At 45.7% G+C, this 15146-nt stretch overlaps 1 protein-coding gene across 3 annotated transcripts in view; it reads left to right on the top strand.

Annotated features, from left to right (window-relative positions):
* The first annotated feature begins 7135 nt into the window (after positions 1–7135).
* MEPE (matrix extracellular phosphoglycoprotein) overlaps positions 7136–15146 on the top strand; it is an 11170-nt gene continuing 3159 nt past the window's right edge. Inside the window, exons 1-5 of one of the 3 annotated variants that reach the window (XM_006018105.1) lie at positions 7183–7203; positions 7956–8024; positions 8428–8493; positions 13312–13365; positions 14273–14365. In XM_006018105.1, the coding sequence (XP_006018167.1) occupies positions 8440–8493; positions 13312–13365; positions 14273–14365 (201 nt within the window). In that variant the 5' untranslated portion in view covers positions 7183–7203; positions 7956–8024; positions 8428–8439. Of the gene's footprint in view, positions 7204–7955; positions 8025–8238; positions 8274–8427; positions 8494–13311; positions 13366–14272; positions 14366–15146 lie in introns of those variants that run through there. The other 2 variants (XM_006018104.1, XM_006018106.1) reach the window with 2 other exon arrangements.

Raw genomic sequence — 15146 nt, forward strand, 5'->3', positions numbered from 1 at the left:
TTCTTCAGGAGGAAGGGCAGCATGGCCCTCCAGCATGACAGGGGGGGTTCCCCTGGATCTTCCCTCGGATTCAGCTCAGACTGTAGTAAAGTTCAGGCCGAGGATGTCCCAGAAGGCCTGGTAGAACTCCGCAGTCAGCCCTCCAGTGCCTTGTTGCCAGGCATCAGGTGGAGGGAAGCTGAAAACAGACAAAGTGAGAGGAGCTTCCAGCCAGTCCCGGTCACCCACACTGACCTGCAGGAGTCCCTCCCACAGGGTGTGACCAGCTTCAGCAATTGGTCAGATCCAGCGAGAAGAGCTCTTCATAGAAGGCCTGCGCACACTGGCACTTCTCCCCTGGATCCATGAGGGGGGGTGCCATCACCTCCCAGAAGGCAGGAGATGTACTTCTATGCCCCGCACCTGCCCTCCAGTGCATAGAAGAAGTGGGAGCTGTGGTCCATCTCCCAAAGTAGCTGGACGCACAAGTGGATAAACTCACCACAGGTGCAGTGGTCATCCAGAGCATGAAGCTTTTCCTGCCTCTCCTGACACTCTTTACAGAGGGACAGATTGGTTGGGTTGGTGGCCAGGTGCCTCTCCAGCTCTAGCACTTCCTGCTTGAGCTTCTCCCAGATCTTCTTCCTCTGCGGGGTGTGCCCCCAAGTGTAGCTGCAGCAAAAAAGCCAGATGCACACCTTCCCCACATCTCACCATCTCTGAGCCGAGGGGAAAGCTGTCCGTTGCTCCCATCAGGCGAGCCAGAAGGTCTCCCTGAAGCCCACATCCTCCAGCAGACTGGTATTGAAATGCCAGTAGGTTGACCCTGGACACCCAGGTCCTAGTGTGGCCTGGGCACAGACAAGGTGGTGATCGCTAAAAGGGGTTAGCTGGATGCAGTGGGCCTGGGCAAAGTGTGGCAAGGAGATATAAACCCGGTCCAACTGGGAGTGGCATGCCTGCATCTCCCCCACCCTCACATGGGTGAAAGCAATGGGGTTGGTAGGGTGACAGGCATGCCAGACATCACCAGGGAGTAGTCCATTAGGATCTCCTCAAGGATGCCCACGGCAACCTGGTTCTGCTCCCTGCCCGACTGGTCTCATGAATCTAGGATGATGTTAAAGTCCTGCCAAGGACCAGGCACTTGTGAGGGTTAAGGGTGCTGATGTAAGTGGCCTCCTGGCAGAAAAAAATCCACCAACTCTGGGTCTCTTGCAGGCGCATACACATTCAGAAGCTTCAAGACCAGCCCCTGCACTTGGACCCGGAGGTGCAGCAGGCAGCCTGGCACCACATCAATGTCTTGGAGAATCTCCAGCTGCAGGCCTGGGGAGAACAGGGTGGCCACCCCGCAAGAAGTGGCTGAGAGGTGACTAAAAAAGGCCCTGCCTCCCCACTCCAGCCGCCAATTAGGGTCGTTGGCCAGTTATCAGGGTCTCCTGCAAGAATGCCACGGGGTACCCTCCCTCCTGAAGAAAGGAGAGCACCCAGCATCTCTGGAGACCCTTCCTGCAACCATGGACTTTGAGGATCATGATATTAAATGACCTCATGGCTGGGGGGGTGGAGTAGACGGTCCAGCAGGGGCCTCGTGCATCTCAATGCCCAGCCTGGAGTTCACCAGTTCACGCAGCACCCTCCCATAAATATAGAGGGCGTCTACGAAACTGCAGGCCCACCTATAGATCCAGGCACTGCAGCTTTTGAGCCCCTTGCCTTCCCCTGCCAGGGCCCATGCAGTGGCAAGGACTCTGTCAAAACTCTCCACAATCGTCTAAGGTGAGCTGTACCTTGTTGGGGGACCAGCACGTGTAGTCACAGTCAAGAAATGCAAGTAGCTCGCCCCTGAGGACCGAGAGGCCTGCAGGCTCGATGGAGCCTGCTGGTTCTTGGATGTCCTTCTCCTAGGGTTCAGTGGGCTCCTTAGGTACCATTTGAAACCCCCAGTCTGCTAAGACCCCAGACTCTGGATGGGATTGGGAGAGCTCTGCAGCCCCTTGGGATGGGGCTGGGGGATAAGGGCAGGGGTGGGGTTCCCTCACAAGGTGGCAGACCAGAGCTGGAACCCCAGGGGGTCTGCATGGGGTCCCCAACAAGATCGGACTGTTGGTCTGAGGACCCCACCCCAACCCTCTCTGGTGTGGGATCATTGGGTGGGCTAGTAGTGGGGTTTGACTGGGAAGGGGGAAGAGGAGACCCATCAGGTGGTATTAGTGCCCATCTTGGGGTCCTGGGAGAAGGGACTTTCCCCCTCAGAACTCACCAGGGTGAGCCCCAGGATCCCCATCTTCCCTAGATCATTGGAGGGGAAAGGTCCATTTGTGGAGCCCTCCATTGGGTTGGTCTCAACCTCAGCCGTGGCACCCATGGTCTCAGGGGACAGGCCTTGGCCAGTGGAGTGAGGGGCCTTCTCCATGGGCTCCTGTTCAGGGCTATCCAGCAGCCCTGAAACCTCCTCTACAGGGATCACTCATTTGATCTTTCCCAGGGGTGGGGCAGGAGTCCTCCACAATCAGTGGGCTCCAGCTGTGTCTGGGCCTTCCTTTTGGCTTTGCGCCCAGAGGGGACCTGCACCCACTCAGCCATGGGGTGTTCCTCAGGTGGACAGGCTCCAGTAGGAGAAGATGAGGGTGGGGAGGGGCGCCTACCATAGGGGCATGACAGCCCTGCTCCCTCTTTCCCCTTGGCTGCTGCTGTCCTCTCCAGAACCCTGCCAAACTTGGTTTGGGGGCAGGGTTCCCTGAACTCAGAGGGGGGCTGGATGATGTGGCTGGGATGCCAGAGGGGCCTGAGGAGGGAGGGGTATCAGTGGCAGGGGGACCCCTCTCACCAGTGGGACCTGCAGATGCCCTTTCCTGCTGCCCATAGGGCACTTGTGATGCAAGTGCTCCGGGGCGTAGCATCAGAAGCATCACAGGTCCCCTAGTGTATAGAAAACCCTCACAGGGCACCCTGAAAAGGAATTGCAAGGCACCCTTCAGCCACGTTCCCACCACCAGCTGGATCATAAAGTGGTAACGGAAAGAGCACGCATGGCAGAGGCCAGGTTCTCGGCACCCTAGTGAGTGGGCCACCACTGGGGAGATAACTCTCCCCAGGGTTTGGAGCTGGGGAAGCACGGCCCAATTAGGGATATAGGGAGGGAGGTCCACCCTGGTCCCCAGCTCTTCTAGGGGACTGAGGGGGACATACTTATCCTCCACCACGAGCCCCCTCTCCACCACCTTTTGTGCAGCGGCCTCTGAGGCAAGGAAAAAGAACCTGGCCATGAAAGTGGGAGGCTGCTACAATCTTGGGGGCCCCCACTGCACCCAGGTCTCAAAGTGCAAGTTCTTTCAAGAGTAGTTGTCATTTCACTCTGTGCAGGGGTCCATGCCCCCCAGCTTTGGATTGCCCCACAGCTGCCTGTGCATAGCTGTGGTTTTCCCACCAGGGGATCATGTTGGTATGGCTGGGGCTAGGGCCAGGGCCAGGCTGAGTGGGTGTGCTGGCTGGTGTAGTGTACCTGGTCCCCTCAGGTGCTGCTGGTCTAGGCTTGGGGGCAGGGCCCTTGCCCTTCCCACCCCCAGCTATGGAGGAGGCTGAAGAGGAGCCCTTCCCACCACCCTTGCCCTTGGCCCCCGATGACAGGAGAGGGGGCTTGGGAACCCCTCCGGGGGGGGGGGGCTGGCCAGGGGCGACCCCCCTGGCCCTGTTGGCTCCCTGCTGGAGTCCCGCCTGCCCCTGCAGTGGAGGTTGCAGGCTTCTCTACCTCCAGGAGGAAGTTGGTCAGACTCTGCTTCTGAGGTAGGGGCTGCAGGGGTATGCATCCCCTTGGGGGCTTGGCTAGGATCTGCCCCCCATAGTGGGGGCTGGAGGAAGTTTTGTGGGGGCATCTGCCCCCCTCAGCAGTTTCCTGGCCTTTCACATGAGGGTGGGGAAGACAATAAAGAAAACCAGAGTATTCAGTGTGGCTGGTGAAGCTAATAGGGGCAGGGAGGAAGGGGGCTGAAGCTCACTGAGCTACAGCCCCAAAGGAAAAAAAAAAAAACTGGGAGGGCTATACTTGGGCAATGTCAGGGAGGACACACACACATGCTGGGGAAACTTGAGCTGGCTTACTCGGCCACACAACAAATACCAGGGCAGGGGGAGTGGACCACAGGACTTACCACACAAGGTCAAAAAACACAAAGGGAAGGCTGCTGAGGCAGATGTAAGAAATAGCTGGAGAAATGGAGGGGCTTTGTTTGTTGAACATTAGTCCAGGAGGCCCTCAGGCCTCCAGCCAGGCTCTCGGCACCAGAGCAATAGGCAGGAAAAACAAAGCAGGATCAGATGCAGTGAGGCAGCTATGGAGAAGGGCAGGAGCATGCAGTCAATTAGGGCATAGTCCAGTGCAGGTGTGGTGTCAGATGGTGCAAGGTGGTACAGCAAGGAATCTCCTTCTCTCCTGAGAGTGGGAAGCAGCAGAACAGCAACAGCAGTAGTGGTAGCAGCTGTCCAGTTCAGCCACTCAGGGTATACTTCAGGTGAAAGTGGAGGTGAAGGTGAAGGTGGGGGCTGGCCTGCCAAGGCAGCTGAGGCAGGCAAGGCACATTTAGGTTCCAGCAGTGATGGTGGGGGAGGGACCTACAGGCAGTGCAGGATCCCTCCCCAGACCGTCCCCCAACTGCAGCTTGGTGGCAGGTTGGGCAGCAGGCCAGAACAGGGGTGCAGAAGCTAGAGTACAGTGCTGGGATGCAGCACAGTGCAGCAGAGGGGGTTCCTCCCCAAGGGGGACAGCAGCATGCAGCAGAGGAGCCCCTCCTGTGGGTGGCAGCAACAGAAGCAGCAGTCCAAGGCAGGAAGGGGTGAAGCCAACTTACCCACAAAAGCTCTGAGACCAAGCCAGCAACTAGCAGTAGCCAGGGGTAGGAAGGGGCCTGGCCATCTTCTCCCCAGAAACTCCTGAGACCAAGCTTGCAGCAACAGCAACAGCCAGGGACAGGAAGGGGAGTGGCCAACTCCTTCCAGAGGCTCCTCCCCCAGAAGCTCCTGAGAGTAAATAGCCCTACGCTGCTTACCAGGGCAGTTTTTTATACTGCTGGGGCCAGCACAGGTGCTAGCCCTGGGGTCTAGCTGCTGGCTGCAGATCTGGGAGGAGGCAGGCAGGGTTATTTTGCCCCAAGTGGCACAATTTGCCCCACACCAAAGTGCATGTCTGGGCACATGCACTGAGGCAAAAAGCCCCAGCTCAAATTTGCACCACTTCTATTTGAGCTGCTGCAAATGCATGTGCTTGCATGTGTGGATGTGCCCAAAGAGTTTATAATTTAGTTAAGACAAGATGCAAGTGACTATAACAGCCAATCAGGAGAGAAGGTTAGGGAAGAAATACTAAGAATATGCCTTTAGGAAGATCAGGTCTGAGCACAGCTAAATGTCTTTTCAATTGGTTCATACGCAAAATAAATGGAGTATGTCAGACATCCCTACTGACCATTATCAATTGGAAGTTTCCCTTAGACATCATGGTGGGGTGGAAAGGTTTGAAGGAGGGCAGAGTTTATGCTTTGCATCCAGTGTGGAGAGGCTATTTCACAATCAAGAGGAAACTAAAAATTCATATTTGCTTTCCAAGTCTGAAAAAGTTTAAGAAACTAGATAAAATCCCCCAGCTGACTTGTTTAGCCTGGCAGCATCTGTGGCAGACAACCTCTCTCTTATATTGGGCTAGTCAATTGGTACATTAGGTAGTGATGCCTTTAAAAAGGTGCTTTCTGAGGAAAACCAGAACATCTCTAGGTATGATGGAGTGTAAAAATATAAAGATGCAGATTTCTGTCTTTGGGTATCTTGGTGTGATAAGGGACTGATAGTTTTTCTAGGCAAGATATGCCCATTTGATTGCTACTTAGACTTGGTGATGAGGGTTGTGTTATTAGTCAGAAAAGATTCTTTAGGTAAATAGTTGGAAAAATTCTCTTTTGAAAGCTTTCGGGTACAAACACCCTTCTTTGGGCAGAGGAAAAATGATCAATTTTCCAACTATTTTTTTGGTCTAATAAAAGATATCAGATTTACCCAAAGAACCTTGTCTGACTATATCCTTAGACCAACACAGCTACAACCACCACCTCTGAAACATGGTAGTTATTATTCAACATTTGTACAGGGTAGAGAGCCAAGGTATGAAAAAAACCCCATCCTTTATCAATAACAGCTTCAGTCAGTGGCAAGCCTCCTACATTTCCTGTTATTGTCAATGTCAATTTTATTAAAGACTTGCTGATACCTCAGGAAAGCAATTTTAAAACATCCTGTTTAGAAGCTACTTTGCTTAAGTGTTATATACAGCATTTCCTGTTTGGTTGGTTGTTCCCACCACTTCTATTACTAGGGATATTTGTAGATAAACGTTATCCTTATTTCTTAGGGGTTCCACTGTTTGTACTATTTGTTCCTTGCCCCTAAGGCATAATTATGATTACAGTGGCAGATTACTGCATCAGAAATAGTGGGCTGTTAATGGAAGTGTGCCCAAGCTACCATCCCTTGCAATGTTGAATTTCTGAGAATGGAAAGCATTTTCAAGTAAAACTGCAAAACAACATGTGGAATTTTGCGCAGATTTTTAGTCTTTATATATAGTCTTTCATCTCAGAATCTCAATGGGTTGAGAGCTTGATTAATTCAGCTTTCAAATAGCACTCTAAGAAAAGTCAAATGTTAGACCCTCTTTACAGATTAGGAAAGGGAAGCCCCAAACATAAAGTGGTATTATCCAAACCAAACACTGTACATCTGTATCAAAGTTATGAGCAGAATGGAGACCAGGCTCAGTTAGCTGTCTTGACTACTTGACATCACTCCTTTGTCTTTAACTTCATGTAACTGCCATGGTAAACATACTGAAGCTCTCGCATCCCTCTTATTAACAACCTAAGTGGAAGCACAAGTCCTAAAATCGATGCTAATTGTTGAACAATTTAAGCTGGAGAACGGCTATTTATATATTGGACTTTGTTTATTTAACTGGATGGAACATTTGATAACTGCCTTCCACCACAAAAACATTTTTAGATTAAAATTACTCCCCCTAGTTAGCTGTGGGCACTTCCAGCTCTGACAAATTGTTTGCTATTGTTCAGGTAGTAAGTGCTGATTGGCTATTTAGCATTATAACAAACTTTAAATTTCAGTGAAGTGCACAAAGCCTACAAAATCTGCTGGTGAGATCTTGCATTCTGAAGATAAAAGGTAATTCCCTTGTCCCACCTCCTTGTTGCCTTTTAACATTTAATATTTTTCCCTAGTGGAATAACTCTTCTCTGTCTCATTCTGTAAATGCACAAATCTATTGATTAGCAGACTTAAGGTGATAAGTAAAAGCTGAATTTAAACTAACCTGTGTATAGTTTTGTGCTTAATGCATGCCAAACAGAACATAATCTATAGAAAACCCTGGAGCAAGAGTTAGAGTATGAATTCCTTCATGTGTTTTATATAAACGTAGTAACATAATCAAAATTAAGGGTGAGCCCTTCAGAAGTCTTTATAATCAAGCAATGACCAAGCAAGACAAAGAGACTATCTTAACAATTATTAATGAACATAAATGATTTGTCTTTCTGTTTGCACTTTCATATACACTTAATGTTTGGCTGTTATTATTATTGATCTAACAACACTCAACATAGTATCAATGAAACCCTTTTAAAGTAGATTAATTTAGAGATTTGGAGTGATAATGAAGCACATGTGAAATTAATTGCTTCAGTTATGATAATGGTTCTCTCCCTACAAAAATATCACTGTGCTGATTTCTTATGATCATCCCTCAGTACCTCTCTGATAAAAATGATCTTTTGCAAGGAATGTAACAATACCCCAGATAACACAGACACAAAACTTACTTTGCTGTATAATATTAAACGGACATATATACTTATTTCACATAAAATATACCCATATTATATTTTATACTTAAATAATAATTTTTGCTATTATAGGCTCCACTATGAGAGATGGGACTTCCATGGGCTTTGCACCAAAGGTCAGAGCACACAAAGAATGACTAGGTAAATTGTCTGCCATTGAACAGTTCCAAAATTGAACAGCTTTGGGTGACTACTGACCTGGATTACACACAGAGGGGAAAGACTTCATGTCCCCATTGCTAGTTTTAAGGCATCCACTCCTGACCCAGTAAATGGCCTACTTCTGTGGAAGTAATTATAAATCACCTACAGAAGCTACTTATAGTGTTGATGATTCACTGCACATTTTGGAAGAATTAAATTGGATGAAGCCAGTTAGGAGAAAAATCAGTGAGTTGACTTCCCTCAGCCCATCCCAGCCCCCAAAAATTACATGGGCAATATTCTGAGGTTTTAATAAGGAACATTTCTACTGTTATGGAATATAGCTATTTATATTTAAGACAAAAACATGTTTCAGTAATGTATTGTACTTGGTCTCTAGGAATCCCTGAAGATGAAACGTGTCCTTTTATGCTTGTGTCTCTTTAGCGTGGTCTGCACTAAACCAGTAAGTATTCCTGTTGTTGGCTTTTCGTTGTGTATTTATCACTGCAGGAGTTGTAACCCATCATAGCATGGTAACAAGGGATCTGTACCACAGGAAAGGTTGATGTTTCTGTATCCTGCTACTAAATTAAATTTATATATTTATAGGACCTGAAGGGATATATCTGTGCTGGGAGCTGCTTTCTAAATTCCATCTCTCCACTTTATAGGGCAAATACCCTACACTTGAATGAGTAAACTTGTCATGTCTTAGGGTAGTTAGATACCTTTTCTATAAAAAAAAAAAAAATCTTACAGCAGCTCTCTGTTCATGCTCAATGCTATAACTTTTTAAAGGCTGCGGAATGTTAATGAATGAGCAAATGAAATATAAATGTATATAAATAATAATTTGTAATTTAGACATCTTCTATCTAGTCACATTAATGTAATTGCTGTAGCCATTAGGAATTGCTACAAAGCCCATTCAGGTCAAAGGAATGTCTTCATGGACTTCCATGGGGTTTGGATCAGGTCCAAATTGCACTTAATATAGGCACTGAGTAGCCTTAGCCAAAATTAACCTGCTGCGGAAGTATGTCTAAATGTAATAGATAGGTATAGCTTCTAAATTTTATTGTGGTTAAATTATGTTATGACTAGAGCGATGTAGTTAGCTGTGTTTGTCTGAAGTAGAAGGCAAGGTAGATTTGCACTACCCTACCTTCTAAATTATATTATGGACATAAACGTTTCCTTATCTATCATGCTTATGTATTAGCAGTGTTTTGCTACGAGCTGTCCCTAGAAGTATATCTGGATACAATAGCAACAACCAACATATGAATTATGTGGGTGGATTCAAATTCTCCCCTTAGTTATATACTTGCAGCTCCCAGTGGGAATGAGCAGAAGACCTCACCCCTTACACTGAAATTTGGATGATAATGTGTATGATTCTAAACAGAATCATTTAGAAATATTGGGACAGTGTTCTCAGAAATTTCCAATTTCCCCCAAAATGGACCTATTCTATGTGTTTCATTTGAAAGGGCTGGAAGCAGAGTTCCCACAGAGTCCCAAGGACATAGTGAAGGAAAAGGAAAGTGGTTAGGCACACCATTTTAGCACCTACAGTAATTTCACAAGATCTAAATGACTTTCCTACTGTCCTAGGTAATCTATTTTCTACCTCTTGTTAAACAGCAGCGCCTGAGGATTGATATTCAAAGGAACTATTTGGTTGCTAGAGAGGAATAAAGGGCAAGGAATAAGACTTGCAGAACATGGATCATTTTTAGTGCACATGACTGTCTAGGACATGTATGGCCCCATCCCTGACTCCTCCTAATAGAGCACATAGGCACCCCAAGACCAGGGGGTTTCTGACAAGATCCCAGCTAAGCTTGGATTCAAAGCACGAAGAAGTTATTGGAGTCTTTCCATTGGGCATTGGATCATGTTGTTAATGTAGTTCTGCTCCTGAATTTGTGAGGCCTCTGGAATAGACAACTCGAGGCAATATGAAGCCATTTCTAATGTTTTGCGATAATTTAGAGTAGTCAAATATTTGGTTTGGAGTAGTCAAACTTGCATTGTTTGCATGTATTGCTTTTTCTTAGTGGTTATATGCAGTATATAACAAGACAAGCAGAGTCTGTGCTTTTAAATAGAGGGGACAGGTAGTTAGAAAAGGCCTTGTGAGTATTGGGGGTGCTGCTGTACTGGGAGGGTAGCAGGGAGCCTGGGGGCTGGGAGGATGTGGCTTGCAGGATGCTTCTAACACAGGTTAGAATCCCAGACCTAAAGCTCACCTTCCCAAACCACAGCTTGTCACTAAGGTGCAATACAATGGGCAAGTGATATCAAACTTGCAGGTGTACAGTCCCTCTACCAAGATGGTAATCAAGACTGTCACTGCTGCTGCAGCCACACTCTGCTGATCCATGGTTTGGGAAAGTGTGAGGAAGCACAGTTACCTTGATAGTGGGGAAGGGATGATCTGGTTCAGTGTACTGTTGCCTTTACGAGGCAAAGTTAGTTCAAGTGAAGAGAAACTGCTGTTTCCACACAGTGTTACAGTAAATTATCGAAGTATGCATGTTCTGTTCTACTGCATACATTTTATATATATGTGTGTGTGTGTGTGTGTGTGTGTATACACACATATATATAGTATGTACTGTAATAAACAGTGGCCTGTAGGCACAGTCTGCAGACCATACATTACATTATGTTTTATGCACCAGCTCCTGCTCTTGTACTGCCAAAAATAGAGCTTGCTTGTACAAGTTGTGTTATCTGCACAACAGGTACAGCCTTATGTCCCATTCTGTTCACCACTGGCTGCCCCAGGAGCTGAATTAATTCATTTTAAACAAATTGTCCACTGAACCCTGGAATTAATGACTTTCAATTCTGTACTAAGGAGACTTTCCTGTAGCTATAACCACCCATTGTAAATCAAGATCCCTTTGTCCTGCTTATGCCCCATGACATGCTCAGGGCACAAGATTGGTATGGGTAAACTGTGAAATAACCTGAACAGGATCTGGATGTGTGTTTGTAGAACTGGGGTGCCCTCTAGTGCACTGGGTGTGATGCAGAAACACTTCTCACTGGGTAGGCCACTACAGTATTATCTACTCTATTAAAGGCTGGCCACTGTACTGTTTCCCTACCCTTATATTTGTTAGGGACATGATTGGCTAAAAATGCAGGCTGTAATGGAAACTGTTAATATCCAGTTAAACCAGCTATGCCCATACACACCCTGTACTAGCTGCCTAGCTTAGCATACAGTTGTATTCCTGCAACCCATTTAGGTACATGGGTATTTATTTGACTGTGGAGACAGACTTGCTTAACTGTGGCACTGTAATGAGTTATGCTAATTCTTCCTCTTCCCAGAACCCTAGACAGGCCCAAGCACAATTTCCAGGTGAGGAAACCATTGCTTCCATATGAAGGAGCTTACGGTAGTGCTGTCCCTTCTGCAACAGCTATCAGAAGCTTACTGTTCAAGGTTCAGTCATGCAGCAAGGCTCTACCACGATTTCTGCAATGGTGCTGAACATGGATTGATTCTGTCTACCAATCAGTTCTGTTGGTTGCTGATCCTCATTGCAACACATGACATGTAATGGGAATATGAGAGCAAACAAGAGGGAGCATGTATCAGGGACTATTTATGCATTTTGCAAGAAAGAGTTCATGAATAAAATGCATAACTATGGTAGTGTTGGGAGCAGAAAGCAGGACTCTCCCTCCTAAGGGAAGTGGCCTAATCACTTGGCTATGGGGTCATGCTCCCCCTTGCTGGCTCTCTGTTTGGTCCCATATCCTTACAGTCCTTTCTACATTTGTATCACAGCTTCAACAGGAGCTATGGGGACTGCCCTTTGGTGTGCCTTGTCTCTAGCTCAGTGTAGAGATCGCTCTTTGGAGGTGGCAAGTGTGACTTTGAGCTCCAACCCCTTCAGACTGAGAAAGGCCCCTCATGCACCTAGGCCTCACTGTCTTGAAACAGCTGAAGCCATACTAGCAATGCTAGTTTGCCATCATTTTCATTATCTGTGTACTGCAATAAGTAGATTGTATTCCAGAGAGTGACAGTTGCTATAGAAACATTATTGATGTCCACAATGCAGTGTGCAGGAAGACTACGTCTTCCTGCTCTTTCCCATGCATGCTGGAATACTTTAAGACTCTGGCATCATGGATTTTACCTGGCAGCCCAGTGTTGGCATTCATGAAGTAATCTGTGTGATGCACCAGAGTACTATGACTATACCTCTAGTTCTAGTCACCTCTGGCCTGATTAGGGGAGTAAAGCATTGGAAAGAGAGTTACGTGAAGGAACCCTGCACAATTTGGGAAGCTCCAAAAATGTTCAAATGCCTGTTTCCTTTGCCCCTACCTTTTGCCCTATTTCTACAATATGTAGCATACGGGAGCCTCGGATAGGGCTTCTAGGAGCTAATGCAAGACAAATAAATAATTATAAGCAGCAGCCTGGAGGTCTTTCTTTATAGCAGCGTGCACTTCCAGTACAATCTGTCCTTTACAAAAGGGCTCAGAAGGAAACTCCTGGCCAGTCTCCACAATGTTGTTGCAGTCTGACTCAGAAGGGCAATCACTTGCGTTTGCATGTTTCCTCTGTCAAGCTTCGTTTAGCCATGAAGTGCTTGTGCCCACTGGCTACTGTCCTGACTCTCTCAGGGTAGACCCTTAAAATTAAGGGGAAGCAGGAAGCTTTGGGTCCATGCAAAAAAACACAGCTCTGATGGCACAAAAGTTGCTGCATAGACACAAACCAAATGTTGTTCCTTATAAATGTAAAAATGATTAATGCGACTAACCAGGAATAAAATCATGGCCCCTTAAAAAAAAAAAAAAAAGCAAAACAAAACAAACCCCCCCCCCTTAAAATACGTGCAAAATTCTTTCTAAACAAGGTAATAAGTTGTCATGTCCCCCGGTCCAATATTACCAGCAAAAATGGGATTTTGGTCTTAACAGAGTCTGTAGCCTTCAGTAGACTTGTGGAATCCTTCACTTATCACATCATAGTGGTATAATGTGGAAATTAAGACTGGTCACAAAGTGAAGAAGGTGTACTGGTTGAATCATAATATTTAATATCATAAAATATAAGATTAAATATGATAAAATATGCCTCTTTTAGTATGATAAAATACACCAGTCTAAATGCAGCAAGCTACTTTTTCCCTAGTGCATCTGCAGAAAACCTAGTATCTGTATTATAGCATACAAACAAGCATTAACAGGTAGATTAATTATAACTTTGCTTTTTTTGTTCTTTCTTCCCCCCCCCCAGGTATTTCAGCCGTACCCTGGGAAAGCTAATGAGAACTGTGTGGGACAACACAGGGTAAATTTGATTACTTTTCTAGTGGAAACACAATCTCCCTAAAGTTTTATCAATTTAGGTATATTAGACAAGAATTAATTTACTAAAATTATATTCCTGTAGAATTTAACATAAGAGAGCTTTAGGAAAGAATGCTGTAGTTTCACATTGAGGTACAGGGCAAGTTTTCCCTGAAGATTTTTCCACAGTCCCATATATAGCCATGGAAGCATTTCTTTACCTTTAAAGTGTTTGTTTTGATAGAGTAATTTTGTTGGCAGTTTTAAAATTATTTATGTTTACACAGTGCAGAGTTCATTGTGGGCACTACTAGAAGCAAAGAATATTATTAAAACAAAAGAAAAAAATCTTGTTTTCTTTCAAAAGCACAATATTGTTTGGTTTTAAAATCCTCTATCTTTTTCCTATTACTTCAATCATTTTAACAAATTAAATGAGATCGTTCACTATTTATTTATTACATTTATATGCTGTTCTTCTTATCAAAGGCTCAGGGCAGTTTACAGAAGCAAAGAAAATAAATTATAAAATAAGAGAACAAGAGAGCAAAACAGAGAAACAACTTATACAAGCCAACACAGTATTAAAATACACTGTTCAGCAGAATCCCCTACCAGTCACCAAACTTTTATTTTACCCAGTGGAGAAAAAAAAATCCAAATTCTGAATGTAAGCAAAGATGAGATGAAAGTAAAAATCAGATGCCCAACTAAATATTGTCTCTTTCAGGTGAATAATAATATACAGTCAAAATTTGCCCTCTGGTGTTCATATAAAGTTATTATGAGTTTCACTCAAAATGATAGGAAAAGAATTGTTTGAAATAAATGAAAGATATTGAATTGTAATTAAACAGATTGTGTCCTCAGTAATAATTAAGATGCTAACATTATGTTTTTTGCCTTAGATACTGGTGAAGACCTGTAATATCAATAATGGGTTTTATTTATTTAAGTATGTGTATACATCCTCAGCACGAAAAAATCAAACACAGATAATGGTAAGAAGAATCTTTATATTCATATTTCTTTCTTGTGAGTGATAGGATAAGCAAATTGTCCCTGAAGGAATAATCATTTTTATTTTGTCCTTAGAGTCTAGGGGTTAAGTGTTGCTGGCAGAGACAACCTTAAAAATACAAAGTTATTTCTAAACAGGGAATAGAGTATATCATGTCTCCTGGTCAAATATTACAAGCAAAAATGGGATCTTAGTCCAGATACAGAGTCTGTAGCCCTTAGAAGAGTTATGGATTTCTTTAGTTATCCTATCACAAAGGAAATTAAGACTAGTCACAAAGAATGGAAAGTGTACCAGACCCGCTTATTTTAAATGGACTAGTTTAGTGCCAGAAAGCAAGAACTATCATATGACATTGCTCCTTTTATTCCAGGGGTTCTCAACTAGGGGTACGCATACCCCTGGGGGTACTTAGACTAGTCCTAGGTGGTACGCGTGGGCAGGCAGGGACTGAGTGCCACCACCTCCCAGGAGCAGGGCCAGGGCCAGGGACAGGTGAGTGCAGTGGAGCCCCTATCCGGGGCAGGGAAGTTTGCATGCGGTGGTGGTGCCCGCCACACACCAACCCAGTGAGCTTCCCTGCCCCACAGAGGGACACTGCTACCCTTACCCCAGCCTGGTGAGCTTCTACGTCCCACCCCGCCCTGGCCCAGTCCTGCTTCTGGAAGGCAGCAGCACTCTGTCCCCTCCTGCCCGTGCGCTGTCTCCGCCTCCTTTCTCCTTTGTGTCCAGCCACACATTACTGCCCCCCACCCCCCACC

The sequence above is a fragment of the Alligator sinensis genome, unplaced genomic scaffold, assembly GCF_000455745.1.
Source record: "Alligator sinensis unplaced genomic scaffold, ASM45574v1 scaffold125_1, whole genome shotgun sequence".
Classification (NCBI taxonomy): domain Eukaryota; kingdom Metazoa; phylum Chordata; order Crocodylia; family Alligatoridae; genus Alligator; species Alligator sinensis.